This window comes from Dicentrarchus labrax, unplaced genomic scaffold, assembly GCF_905237075.1.
Source record: "Dicentrarchus labrax unplaced genomic scaffold, dlabrax2021, whole genome shotgun sequence".
NCBI lineage: Eukaryota > Metazoa > Chordata > Actinopteri > Moronidae > Dicentrarchus > Dicentrarchus labrax.
This window is the reverse complement of record NW_026136702.1, coordinates 11740556-11755450: the sequence shown is the minus strand read 5'-3', so window position 1 is coordinate 11755450 and position 14895 is coordinate 11740556. Positions and strand designations below refer to the sequence as shown.

The following is a 14895-nucleotide window of genomic DNA, read 5'->3' as shown; positions in this document are numbered from 1 at the left end:
ATGATTTCTACAGACATCCACACACTGATACACACAAACAACGTGCTCTGTAGCTATCGTGTATTTCATATTTGAGAGCTGTAACCCGTATGAATGCCTTCTGTAGTCCTGACTGTTCATAAAACCAAACATCAATACACCAGCAGCAGGAACGCTCCCCGGGAACCTTGAACTCTGAATCATTTTCTTATGGGGTTAATAATGAGGGGACACCAAGTCAACGACTGACATATAAAAGAATTTATTTCTCATGTGCACAAAAAGAATTGGAACAGAACTGAAACAGAACAATGATTGAGGCCACAAGGCTTTCCGTATAGATTTTCATCAGAAATCCTTTTAATGTCCATGACACATCTCCTGTATCATCTTTACAACAGCAGAAGACCCATTCCTTCAGAGGTGCTCTGCTTCCTAAAGCAAAGACTTCTCCTGAATGACGGTGGCTTGCACTCTGCGCCAGTGTTTCATTTTCAGATATGTCGAGCTACATGTAGACAGAAATAGGCAAATCCCAAGTGCAATTTGTAGAGGATAGCTTCTCCTGAAGAGCAGGACCGCAGTCTGTTTCTCTGTTATCTGGTGCCCTCAACAATGACAGTTAACCCTGGTACCAGATGGTGTATTTGCTTGTATAGAATTAAAGTAAACTTCATCTTGGATGCCTTACACTAAAGAGTTGTATTGGTAGCTGGGTTGAGGGAGTGGAGGGAGGGAGGAGAGATGGGTGACTGAGAATAAGTGTGGATGTGTTTCTATACATGGAGGCACAGATGACTGTAATTTGGATTAACATAATGATCACAACATCTACTAACAGCAAACAGGACAATATCTTTGATTGTTGCCAAGGACTTCAGTTTGATCACATCTTCATTTGTGGAGTAAAAGTTAAACTAGAGAGGATCCATTTCACGCTGGAGGTCTTTTGTACTTCTTAATTTTTATGCTGTTCTCCATGGGGATTACTTGTTCTGAGCCCAACAACAAAAGATGATACAGAAAGCCATTTAACTCATTGCATAGTGACATAAAACATCATCATGACATTATCATGAAAACAAAATAAAATGACAAAGACAACCTATGTGATGTTAGCATCTGAAACCTGCTACTACAGTATATGCAGCCACAGGTTATTACAGTAGTTGTGCCTTTCCTCAGAGCACAACATTACATTAAGACACAAATGTAATGCATGTTTTTTTTTTCGGTCTGTATATCTACAAAGGGAGCCAGTACATTAGTATGATACTGCAATGGTGTGTGTGATATTATTTACAGAGAAGAATTGTCTTCACATTATTCACAAATCATTCTACAAAGCAGCATTTAGTTGCAACTGATGGTATATTGAGTCACTGAATTTCACCTTTTTCATTACAGTCATATGCATTATGTTGTTCGCCTGTTGAAAAGTCACAACATACATGTTCGGTGTTGACTACTTATTTAAAAGATAATACTGCTTTATTTATGCATACATATACTGTAAATAAAATATTAAATATCAAACTAAGTCTTTGGCAAATGTAGTTAAAAGTACATTCACAAAATATTTTCCAAAAAGCAAACTGAATCAGTATTTCCTTTCAGTCCCTATGGAGAGTAGAACGTAACTCGAGGAGGGTGGTGAATATGTGTTTGTAAAGGCAATTAATTTCATTGAACAGGCATGAATTTACGGTGAAAAAACAGGTTTGTAAGGCAATTGTTGAAGCTAATTTACAGTTGGTTCGCTCAACTGCGTACAGCTTTCTAAACTGTGTAGGCATCTAGTGGTATGACTAAGTAGCTGAATGAAGTATAACCCAGGAGAATTGAATTTGTTCATGTAGCCATAGAGCTATGGCTTACAAACTGCTCAGAAACCTGAAATTGTCGCTTTTACTCAGAAAAAGATGTTCACACAAAAACATGTCTGTCTGTCTGTCTGTCTGTCTGTCTGTCTGTCTGTCTGCTTTGTGTTCTTACACCTACATTATGCAACATAAATAGTTTCGACTTATGTTTAAAATTGGTAGGTTAACTAAACTTAATTTTAAGTGAATGTACCAAATAAATTAAATAAGCTGAGGTTATAGTGCAAAAAAAGAGCAAAGGACAATCATGCATGGACATGGACATGGCTGGAAAATGAAGGAAATGTAACTGAACTACTCTGATGTGAACTACTCTGAAGAAATCTTTGATAGCATTTTTTTACATTAAAAAATAGTGACAGAAAAAAATAATTTAAAGTATTTAAAATTCTGGCGAAACCATTTTGTGGCCACCATGTTTTTTAATACTTTGCAAAATGATTTACATTTTTACATCTGATTGTTTGCCACAGGGAGTGTGATGTTTCCATTGGTCTATATAGGGTCAGTAAACGTTGTAGGACATGCTGTGTATATCTGTTAATGTAGGTGGGACTGGCGAAATGGGAGCAGAAGACATAGTCAAAGCACCAGAGTAAAGCCCGCCCTACAGTGTGGAGCCAGGATCGCATTAAGTGTCAAAGGGGCCCCACAACACTGGTTTGAGTCGCTGCACCATCAAGCTATGGGACCATTGTCATCTCCCCTGGACTTCTCTCTTTAGAGCAGAAAAATACTGCAGTTCATCACATAAAAGGAATGTGAGTATCCATGAATAAAATAACAACAACAACAACAGCAACAAAGAAACAAAAATAAAAACCCACAACATTTTTTTCCACATGGTATTCTTCACACTGTTTTTCTTCAATTTATATTTTATAATATATATATTTATATAATCTCTTAAAGTCATTCTGGAAATGTTCAGGCCTGTGAGAGATTGAGGGCATGATGGGTGAGTTCTGAACGCCCGTGGGCCCTTTTGACCCAAAAGTGTGTAACGCCGAAGCTGGGCTTGATGCACCGGCGTCAACCTCGCTGATCCTTCCTCCACATCATGGGGTTTCCTTTAGGATTCCACCTCGCTTCCCTTTGACCTCAGTGTTTCTCAGACGGGGACAATATGGAGGCCGAAACCCTGGCCCTGCAGTTTGAGCTGGTCTCCATGGTAACTAGTGGCGGTCGTAGGCAGTGGCAGCAGTGGGAGGTGCGGAGCCACGAGATGCGGCACTATAATAATAAGGGGAACCTGAAAGTTAACAGAAGAACGAGCCGTTGGAAACCACGAGGTCAAGCACCATGTAAGACACGTGTGTAAAACTCCAAGAACAGAGAATACATTGAGCCTGGAGATTTGTATTACTGTTACTGAATATGATTTTAATTTTACAACATGTTTAGACAAGATTGAAGAATATACTGTTACATTACAGTACGTCTGACAGTTTTTGTTATATAAGAGAAAGTCGCTTACTTAGTAATGCTGGATTGCTGAACCGCCATGCTTCGTTGTAAGTGGTGTATTGTGGATGAGAGTAAGGGTTTCCAGAAAAGTCCCCTCCTAGAGAACAAATCAATAAAAACAAACATTAGCAATAGGCTAACAAACTAAAATGACTTTTGTAGAATACTATGCTGTAAAAATGCCTTTTCACCAAGTTACATTGCAGTTACATTACAATCTTGTCACACAACAATGTGTCTGTGGGATTTTTATCCGGGCTGCTTGTATAGCTTGTCTCTACAGTCCCTTCAGGTGAATTGATTGTTTTATTAATCCTCTGTTAGTCTTTAGGATTTCCTCCATTCTTTCCTTAAGTGAGAATTTCAGTGCTTTTTTTCCTGCTTTTAAGTGATGATGCTTCGCTTCAAAACTCCCTAATAGGTTCTCTGAGACGCTCATTCGCTCTTTGTCCTCCCCGTGCAGGTTGTGGTGTAAAGGACGGGAGGCTGAGGGGATGTCAGAGAGCGATGCTGTGGGTCCACAGGTTTCTTTCTTTTACGAGACTATAAAGGCTGGGTTTTATATGAAGCTTCTGAAGAATGGCCTTTGCTTTAACAGTGTTTGGGGCCAGTCACTAAATCTTAGTCATTCACCACCAGATGAAAAAAACCCTATAATCTCTGGATTAAGAAGGTGGCTGTGCTTGTGTGCTTGTATGTGTGTTTGGGTGGGTATATCCATAAGCACTCTCTAGTGGCAGATAATCCAATAATATAATAATAAATATAATAATAATATAGTAAGTAATTATCTTAATTTAAGATATCAGCTTTTACCTCCATGTATATTTAAAAATGTTACCCTCATGCATACTGAGCTCACTTGTAAATACTGCACGCCTGCTTTGATTATTGGTCAGTGTGAAAGGTACATGTCTCAGAGCAATAAAGGGAATTGTGTTTTCAGTTGTTTGGAGGAGAGATCTACACATGCTGGCAGCTATAGCATCCTCACTGCTGGTCATGTAACTCGAGCTCATCCCTGAGAGAGATAGTGATTTAAATATTTACAGGCCCTCCACGCCTCTGTGTTTTGACCCTTAACTGTTTGCTGTGAACCTGAACTGCAGGTTAAGTAGAGGGGAAAGAGATACGCTCTGCAGCCCTGGGTATCCGGGGAGGCGAGGAGAGGCGCAAAAGCAGTGTTTATCGACGGGGCTGGTAAGAGTGCGCTGTGTGGACACGGCGAGGGTAATGAGCGCTGGGAGCTGGAGTGTAACTGAGAGGAACTGTCCTATCTCACGGCCACTGATTGTGGTGATCGCCTATCGAGTTCATCTAATGTCCTCGTCCGCAGACGCTAACCACAAGCTAACCGCAGTCTAACAAAGCTATAACAAGCTTGCTTCAATCCTTTGGCTCAAGAGCAATACTTTAAGGATCCTTCAATATCTCAACAGTGGAGGTGTTTTTATGTGTTACATGTATACTGTTAAACATGTCACAGAAAAGCATTACCACTTGTTTAGCTTAAAGTGACCTCGAGTTCTTTAAACAAGATCAACTCAAGGGTACTATCTAGTGAAAATAAAACCTGTAAAAGTAGAATTAATGGCATCATAAAAAGGGAGTAGTGTCACCTACCAGGAACCATTCCAGCGAGTGTGGAGGTGGGGTAGCTGCCTTGTCCTGTGGGGGGGACATGAGGCGGGTAGCCAGGTAAGGTGGTGCTGGCCATGTCTCGACCTGCAGGCACACAGGAGGAAAATTCTTACAAGGATGCTTGAGCGCAGTAAAGCTGAACAACTTGTGTTAAACTTCATTGTCATTCAAGTGTCATTGCATTTATGTGTTTTTTCGTTCCTTTTTATAGGGAAAATGATTTCTCCTCTGCAACCTAAATGCAATTATGAAATATCCTAAACAAGGAAGTGATGCATATAGTCACTGTGAATGACGAGTAGTATCACTGTCACTCACAATGCATCAGACCATTTGAATCACTTATATTATGGGTAACACCGTGGAGAGGTCATCAGTCTATATCACAGGTTATTTTGATAAAGTGATTTAAATTAGTTTTATGAAATTAACCCTAACCCTAATCAGAGACTTCAACTGCTGTAACATTACTATACCAACGTCCTAAGCAGCTTTAAAACTGACAAGAGCATCAGGAGCTCTCTCTGCTCCACATTCAGTCCTGTAATTAACAGTGACAGTACCAGGCCTGGCTGGATGAAGGGGCACACAAGACAGGGAGGTACGGGTCCAAAGCAGGCCCCAGCATCAGCCCTATGTCCCTGCCTCTGCAACCCCCCACCCTCCACCCCCCTTTGGCCTCTTCTGCCCCCTCAGACCTTGGGCCTGTCACGAGGCTGGAAAGACTTGGAGGCCTATTGTTAACTCAAGAGACGGGTTGTGAGCTGGTGAAAGGCCGGGTGGAAAGGGGGAGAGAGCAGTGGCTGTTAATGAGGAGCAAACAGTCAGTTTTGCTTCTGTATACACAACAGTAGGGCAACAAAGCATGATGGGATTGGTGGCTTTACAACGTGAGAGGCCAACGCTTTAATTTGGTGTATATTTGAAAATGAATAAATTCTCAAAAATGAACACAGAGGTAAATCAACTGAACAGACTGAGCTTGTTTGGATTTAGATCTGGTTATGGGGTCTTGTCAGTAATGTTGTACCTGCTATAAAAGGCTGGCTGGCATACTGGCTGTAGCAGGGGCCGTGGGCATGGGCAGGGTAGCTGGGAGTAGAGGCATCTACAGAGAGGCTGGACTGGTGGGGCAAGATGTCAGCTAGAGCAGAATCCCCAACAGAGGAGGGGGTGAAGGGAGCAAAGGATGCCTCATGGGGCTCCCGCTTTACACACATGGAAGGTGGATATGATGGGTGAGAGTCTGCCAGGTGGAAAAAAAAGAAAAAGAAAAAAACTCGATATAATGTCGTCATGCAACTCCGCACATACTGTACATACATACACTTCAGTCACTCAGATGTATGGTGGGATGGATGTACAGCGTTCTAAATGTCCAAGTAACCCCAAAAAACTACTGTACAGAGGCGCAAACAAATCAGATGTGTTGCAGCAGAGGTTTTTAGATTTGTCATGCACATAGCTGAACACAGGGCAATAAATCAAATGGGGAAGGGACTCCAAATCTTTAGCAGATTTGTGGTATGAATTATAGGGAGCCTAAAGGATGAGGAACACTACAAGAAGTGCAATTGCTACTATACATTAACTTCCCATCTTTTACCAAGTCAAGACCAGACATTTCGTATGAATTCTGAATTGATAAGCAGTCTTTAGAAGTTGATTTGTTCATTTACATAGCTTATAATAATAATCTCATATGCACCCAGCAGTAATTCATTCAACTAAGTGGAAACATACACCAGTGAAATGTTGCAACAACACATCGCGCCTGATCAATCAAGCTCAAATGTGCAAAAAATTTCCCCAAGGTTTTGGGAAAACAAACAACATAATCTCACGGCTGCTTTCTCACAACAAAATCACTCCCACAAATAACCCAACAATCGGCTTGCAGACAGTTCAAAACTCTACACTTTGATCTAATTTGGCTGATGAGTCTTGGCATCTTTCATTTCACCGGCTCTGCCTCTTCAACCTATGCAATCAATGCGAGCTCTGTCTCCGGCCTCTCCACGTCTGCCGCAGAGCCTGTTCTGTTCGCTGGGGCCTGTAGGGAGAGATGGCTCTTTCCCGACACCATGATAGCCTCATTAGCTGCTTCCCCCATCATTGTTATTTTACAACAGCACTGTGTGTTGCGATTCCTCATTAAGATAAGGGCTGCTCTATGGAAGGGGGATGCAACCCTGTCAGCCCTATGAACCTAATGGCAGGGAATCAGGCAACCTAACGGACTGCTTTCCCATAGAATTCTATAGCAGGTTCTCTAAATCTCTTTGTCTTTGTGACAGCTGTAAATGTGGGCTTAGACAGAGGTACTGTAATTACACAGACTACTTTCATCTTATTGAGACAAATACCATTGTTATGGAGGGAACGGGACAATGTTAACAATGTAAGTTTTTAACTTATGATCAAATCATTAAAAAGAATAGATGACATGAATCTCTGGCATGAACAGAAATATTCTAACGAGTGGGCTTTGCATTTAATTGGATGGACCTACATTTTGTCACATGCACTGTACAAGTTTGTCATAAATCTATTGGAAACAGGGTCTGAATATAGGAATGAGTGCAAATAGCTAGCGCTCAGTTCTGTTCTTCAGTTAATTATATCTAATATGTAGACTGTTAAAGTCTGTAAAGTTAAGACAACTTTCAGAAGTCTAGTTACCCTGAGTTTATTTGGGTCCATCCACCCCCACTCATTGATACAAGACAATGTCAGACAAACCATAAAAGCACTCTATTCAACATACACCTGGATTTATAACGTGCTCACAGTCACAGTAAGCCTAAACAATCGAAAAAACAGAAAAACTGTACAAACGTTGGCCTTAATAAAACATAATCTAATCCCTATGTGTCACAATTTACAAAAGCGGATTGTGTGTTTACCACTTAGTATGCTTGTTAATAGAACCTTGCTCACGCATGTACAGCATATTATTGTTCTAAGGAGGACTTACTTTGTTATCAGGGTGACACTGCATGGCCCACCTGTACCTTTGGGTTGTTAATCTGAATTTTAGGATAAAACTGAGGGGGCCAAGCATGAAGCCCAGGCCAAGTCTGTTTACACTGTATCTAAGACTTCCTGCATACTACTATAGGCTTCTGTTTTCTCAGCGGCTGAGCAACCGTTGTCAAACAGACAGGGTTTACGACGCAACAACAACCGATACACACGCTGCGTTCAAGACCACTGAACTCTGAAACTAATCAGACATGGTGTTGCTTATTGTCCTGGAGACGAGGCAGAGCCTGGGTAAAGGGAGCCTGTCAAATCACAGGCCCTGATGATGGAGATGGAAGATAAACTCAGGGTCCTTGGGGACTTCTCCCCAGCAAACACATCTCTGAGCAAGTGGAGACGCTATAGAGTTCTCCAACATCTGTCTCTGCTCCACCACTGATGCCACGTCTACAGACCCCATCAACCATAGAAATGAACTGTTAAGGACCTACAGCAGTCCTCGGAGTGATGCGTCCAGATATAGCTGCAACAGCCTTCTCTCAAGTGAGCGTTTCATTTTTAAACGTACACTGAGGAACTTTGGTGCGCAAACCACTTACTGGCAGAACTTGTTTTCAAAAGCTGACATTCAATCTACAGAGAACTTTTTCATTCCCACAGTATGTTCAAGATCACAGCAAAACTTCCCTCTTGTGTAGGTGCACATGATGTTTGCATCATGTATAGCCAGTTAAATCTCTGCATTCACTCCCCTGCATTGTAGAGGTGGTCATTTATAACTACTTACACCAGAAAAGAACAAAAAAAGCGATCGTCAAAGGCTTCATCGAGTTATGAGTGAGTAAAGAATATAAGCAGGGCCAAATACCTTGAATTCCCCATCCACAGGTTGAAAGTAATTCATTATCAAATGTGTGCTCAAAGGTTAGTGTGCTATTGTGGGGGGTGATATAAACATTAATTTCTGAGCTCAGGGCTGCAGGCGTTAACTGAGCTGAGACAAACCGTTTGTCACCAGGCCACACACCAGGCCCGGCAGGTTAGGTGGCTGCTTGTTGTTTGCCACCCAGCAAAGAATAGCTGAGACTGCCAAATCAGAAACTGAGTGTGGTATACATTTCAGATTTTTTAATCTGTGCTTTCTCATCTGTACAGTTTGTCAATCATAGTGTGTGAGAGAGAGATATAGGTAAGAAGGTAGATAGGTATAAAGAGAGATGGAAAAAGAATTGGATCTTCACATCTGCTAGAGTTGTAGTAGGTCAGAGGGGTGCCCATTTACACCCAGCCTCCCCACAGGCTCTGGTGAGAGTGATTATCGAGCCCAGCCGGCACAGAGACTACTGTACTCTCATTGGGCGTAACCCTATTTAACTACTGATAAATAGCTACAATATTACACTATCATTTGGACCACACATTCAGCTTTTGACAGGATTAGAATAACTAAAGACAAGATTCACTAAATCTGCTGTATGTTGCTTACTCTGTTCAGGTGTCTTTAGAAAACTGTGCAGACACATAAATGCTGGACCAATGCCAGAGACCAGAGGTTAATCATGACATGTTGTTCTATCCATGGCCGCACTGAGCATTTCACAGTGTTTATACTAGATACACACACACACACACACACACACACACACACACACACACACACACACACACACACACACTGACAGACACACACACATACGTACATCAGCTTCTCTATGGCTTGTATACACCAGAAACTTTTTAGTTTTTACCTGGTCACAAATGCAAAATAGCGTAAACATGGTAAAAAGCTAATTTAAATTGACAATAATACTTGGCAATATTAACAAGAGACTAGATTTGTTGTGTTTCTCTTAAGGGAGGACAACGGAACAATTTCCTTTCAAAGAAATCTTGATGAATGTGGTCTTTTAACAAAATGATAACATTACAAATCATTTACATATTTAAAATCTGGAGATAGTCATTGTGCAGGAAATCATTTGTAAACTCTTACTGAAGTGTTTTCTAAATCCTAAGCGGTGCATTTCAGTACCCTAAATTCCTCTCTGATATAGCTGCTGCCCTCCTCCTTAGGTAACCGTCTCTTTCACACATTAGGGTAAACAGAGGACACAAAAGATGGCCGACATTGCTTTTGCTTGCGCCCTTGGAACGCAAAACTGAGCACTTCATTAATCATTCATCTTTAATAGATTATGCAAATTTCAGGACATAAAAATCAACAAGATCAATAACTGTATGAATTTTAATTGGGAGCAGAAAACATTTAAAGAATGAATATAATCTCGTAGCTCCATCCAATATGAGAGCATAATTTATTGATAATTGGATCCCAGCCTAAATGAGGAAGGTAATTTAGCATTTTTCAGCCTTGGCATACATTCCCATTTACAGGGTTTGCTAATGGCAGAAAAAATAATATTATACACTGACAACCTACACCCAATCAAATGCTTCACGCATTACACTGCATAGTCGTTAAAATTAAGTAATAAAAGTTTGCTGGATATTACTTCTGAGTTGAATCTGGTGCTCAAAATACTCAGACACATTTTTAATGCTTGTGCTAAAGTATGTTGTCATATTCCACTTTAGGAAAAGTTTTGTTAATTTGCCTCCTCATTATACAATCTGTGGCCCTCACATGTATCGCTTTAGGAGGCCCCAGGCCCCCAGGTGGCTTGAAGGCCACCTGCTATGAGTGTGCTCCCCAGAGCGAGACCGCTTTCATAGGAGGAGCCCAGCATAAAAGACAAAAACACACCTTTCTTCTCCTGAGGCCCAACTTTCTGGGGCAAATCTACCTCCCACATATTCAGGAATAAAAAAGGGGTCTTTCTTTTCCCACAGCTCTGTGCCTGGGTCTGGGGCTAGACTATAGGGATCATTTGAGAAGGGCCACTGCAGTTTTCAATCATGCTGTCCTCCTCTTTACTCTGTCCTCTCTCTTACACACACACGCACACACAGTGGACTCATTGACTTTGATGCCCGCTGCATAATTATGGGTGTTTTATTAAAAGGCTGGTATATTATTCTCGAGTCACTGTGGCCATCAGTAAACCTAACCTCTCCTGGGAAAGAGCCTCAGCAGCCACATTGAAACAATATTTCAATTAACCAGGCGGCCATCAACCTCGACAGCAGAGCAAAAGAAGCCATAGTGCAATAGAGGGTGGGTTTGTGTGCGTTATATGATACAGATAGTTAATACTACAAGATATTCAATACACTGCACCTGCCATTGCCTGTTGGCTCTCAGTGGAAGTTACTATTGTAAACAGCAGCCAGTTCATAGGTTGAAAAAAACCCCTGTAATTTCAGCGTTTCACTGTGTGTCTCATCTTTATCTGGGTCTCTCTCTCTCTGTTTCCACAAGCATGAGGCAGCCAGCCAGCCACGGTGCTATTCCAGCCGCTGTCAATCAACAGGCTATCATAGCCTTTGATGACAACGTCATGTCGTGGCGAGAACAGCAGCTGTCTCTTATGAGAAGTGCTCCCAGTCAATCTGTTAGCGGGCCAATCCAGGCTAACACAATAGCCAGTTAGGAGCAGCGTGTGAAAGGCCTGTAGGATTTAATGGGCTCAGATGATATATTGCCTCGCTCTGTCCCTCAGAAATAAACACACAGTGCCTCAAAAAGTGGTTTGAAAGAGCTTTTTTCATTTGGTGATAGGAATTTTATATATCGCTGGAAAATGGGTGCACCATAAGGAAGTCAAAATCTTGATGAGTCGCTGATGCAATATCAAGATGATTGCAGCACTTGGTCAAAGTTGACCAAAGTTGAGAAAACACATTTTAAAAAGTTTATTTAAATCAACGGAGCTTTAAATTTGAATACTTGAATCCACATGGAAAGTGAAGATACTAACAACTGGCTGATAATCGGTATTATCAATTAGTATTAATAAGTAAAATAAAGTGTAACTTTGTATCTGAGTGTTAAATGACAGCATACAGTGCATGCTGTCATTTTCAGTAAGTTCTGGTGCATTATAGTCTACTAAATCTTTATTGAATGAGTAAAATTTACTAAAAAAGTTTCACAGCTTCATTTAGCTGGTTAGAAGAGATAAAGGGTATTTTGAAAAAATGGGATACAGTATGTTAAAATTTATTATAATCATGAGCATGGTATGCTTGGTTTAATTTGAACTAAAATAGTTGGGGGAGATGAAACAATGGAAACAGCAGCAGAAGCAGCTACACTGTGTATGTGTTCTCTGCACTGAGTTCGACCATCTTGCTGCAGATGTCGTCGACCTACTGCAACTGTGTGTATTCTTTTTAGGGATCAATCTAGCGTGAGTCAGATTGTACCTGTCACAACAGAGTAGCTCTGGGAGACACTGGAGGCGAGGTCGGAGCTGGCACTGGTGGAAAGGCTCGGCTTCACGTCTTCCAGGCCAGAGTTCAGGGATGGGAGTGAGTACTCATTCGCCTGTAGACAAATACACAACAAATGCAAAAATATGTCAGTGGAGACATGCACATGTGAGTGGGTGGCAATCAAAAAGACTTTCTAGATAAAATAATCTCACATTCCACCACCAGATTGTGTCATGATATGGGTAATGTCACTCATGCACTGAATGAAAAGATGCTAGAAATGCTAGATTTAGAGCAGATTTCCCAGTTTAGGAGACACTATATGAAATGTGTCTGAAGGAAACCCCTGGTGTATCCGAGGAAGCTGTCTGTGATCCTCTCACTGTGTTTCCTTCTGAATATTTCCTGTGAATTCTGAGAGCACCGCCAACCGCCCCCCCTCACCAACCCGTCCCGTCCACCGCTCCCCATGCTTTACCAAGACCTATGATGTATGCATGCATTAGGGCTTGTCTGAGAAGAAGGCAGAAAGGGAGAGAGGGATGAGAGAGGGATTGGGAAAGGAGTGAAAGGACGGGGTGTCAGCTGGCTCTTTGTGCTCCACTGCAGTCATCCCTGTGACCAGTCAAGGGAGGAGACATTCAGGGCTTTGTTACAGGAGAGACATGTGGTGTGGTTTTTTAAAGGGGAGTACAACCTCAAAATCAACCTTTGTGCTTTGCCTCTAGGATGAACACATAAAACTGTGTTAATAAAATGAGAAAATAGTGTGTATTGTTTTACACTTTTATTGGTATTTTTTATTTTACATTGGAGTATTTTATTGCATTTATTTTTAATTGTGAGGAAACGCAGCCATCTTTCATATTTTACAATTTCTGATTAAAAAAATGTAATACTCTGCTGTACTACACCAGAAAACTTCAAGTAGGGATCAATCACCAACTAGTCTCTTTAGTATTTATTCACTTTAATCTGAGGTTAAGACTCAGCTAGCAGCTGTGATGAATCCTGTTTGTTAATGAGATGACACTTCCTGACCTGATTCTTCTTCTTTGAAAGGATAAGTGTGTGTGCACACATTTGTGTCTGCGAGTGTTTGTATCTGAGTGCGTGTGTGCATCTGTTTGTCTCAATGGGACTGGGGTCCCACAGGGGCGAGCTGGTGACCCCAGTCTTGTTTGCCTCTATCCCAGATAAACTCTAATTGTCTGCTTACAACTGTTCCCTGGCACTAGGCTGGATGTTCCTCTCTATTCCGCTGGGCCTCAGCAGCACAAGAGCCATTTTGTCATGCAGATGGGTTGTGGGCAGGGCTGGGCAGGGCTGGGCGGAGGGCGAGTGGCAAGCACAGAGGGGCCTGAATGACCTGACCACATGGCTGCCAGAAGTGTGGGAGGGATGAGGCCTATTCAGCCTGGCCTCTTCAAAATGGCTTTTTAATGCCCTGACGCAGACACCAGACAAGCCCCTAATAGCCTAATATCCCACCTTTTCACCAGTTTAAGAAAAGGAGGGGGTGTTGGAAACAGGGAGAAAAAAGGAGGTGCACAGAAAGAGTGGAAAGCGGCCTGATTAATATTACATTAAATTAAAACTGATTTTTCTGGACCATTCTGATGCCGTTTTTCTCCCCCCTCCTCCACCTTCCTCTCGCCTTTTTAATACCTTCTCCTCCACTCTTTGTGATTGCAAGTCATTTCCAATTCGTTTTGGTATTGATCTTGCCGTTGAAATCACTTTGGTAATTAGCTGCATTAAGGGCTGTATAGCAGGCTGAGGGGCTGTCCCTCTGATTTATCGCCGCTGTAATTCCCCGTGATCGCGCAGAGATGAAAATGAACTCAATTAGGGCACTGCTAAGGCTGCATGGGCGCCCACATAGAGTTCCAGTGGAAAAATTAATAGTCTCTTGTTGTTTAACAGTCTAATGAATGTAAATAAAGGTTATCCGCTGTAATAGACTCTAGGCTTGTAGGCTGCTTTGAGAAAGAAGTTGCACAGAGCCTTTTGTCACCTGTGTCAGTATGTGTACCAGTTAATTCACTATGTAATGTTAGAAATCAATGTAAATTATTTTACTGTTGACTACCACAACTTATGGTGTAGAAAGAAATCTGTCTGGCCAACCTGTTCAGGTTTGATGTGTTCTGAAGTAGGGAAGACGTCAGGGTAAGAAGGACGTTCAAACACACGGTCCAGGGCCTCCAGCTGCTGCTGGGTGAAGGCGTCTGCTCGCAGGTGCTTCCTTAAACTCTCCACACTGCCCTGAGAGTCGCTACCGGGGCCTGAGCCATCAGAGCCATCTACAGAAAGAGGGAGAGGAAGAAGGGAAAAGGGGGAGGGTTGGTGATAACATTGTGCATCAGGGCTTAGCTCCAGTCTTTTTTACCTGATATTATTCTAGCAGGCTAGCAATGTGCGATAAGCATGAGGAGAAAATTTTATTTTGAGCTCAACGGGTGTGAGAGTGATGGCATGAGGAGCAGTAGTAAATTCAGGGAGACCCACCAGCATGTCTGCCTTTTTATCTCCCTCTCTGTTTTTCACTGGCTCTCTCTCTCTTCCTCTCACACACATACACTCACTCAAGCAGCTCTCTGCC

General features: G+C 41.9%; 1 protein-coding gene across 13 annotated transcripts in view; it reads right to left on the bottom strand.

Moving 5' to 3' along the window:
* Positions 1–225: 225 nt before the first annotated feature.
* The window catches only part of pax2a (paired box 2a), a 29760-nt gene continuing 15090 nt past the window's right edge, over positions 226–14895 (bottom strand). For 4 of the 13 annotated variants that reach the window (XM_051427071.1, XM_051427098.1, XM_051427109.1 and 1 more), the window contains 6 exons: positions 14421–14596; positions 12282–12402; positions 6001–6216; positions 4953–5054; positions 3340–3426; positions 226–3095 (listed from right to left, as the gene is read on the bottom strand). In XM_051427071.1, coding sequence (XP_051283031.1) covers positions 2974–3095; positions 3340–3426; positions 4953–5054; positions 6001–6216; positions 12282–12402; positions 14421–14596 — 824 coding nt within the window. In that variant the 3' untranslated portion in view covers positions 226–2973. Of the gene's footprint in view, positions 3115–3339; positions 3427–4952; positions 5055–6000; positions 6217–12281; positions 12403–14420; positions 14597–14895 lie in introns of all 13 variants that reach the window. The other 9 variants (XM_051427119.1, XM_051427145.1, XM_051427153.1 and 6 more) reach the window with 3 other exon arrangements.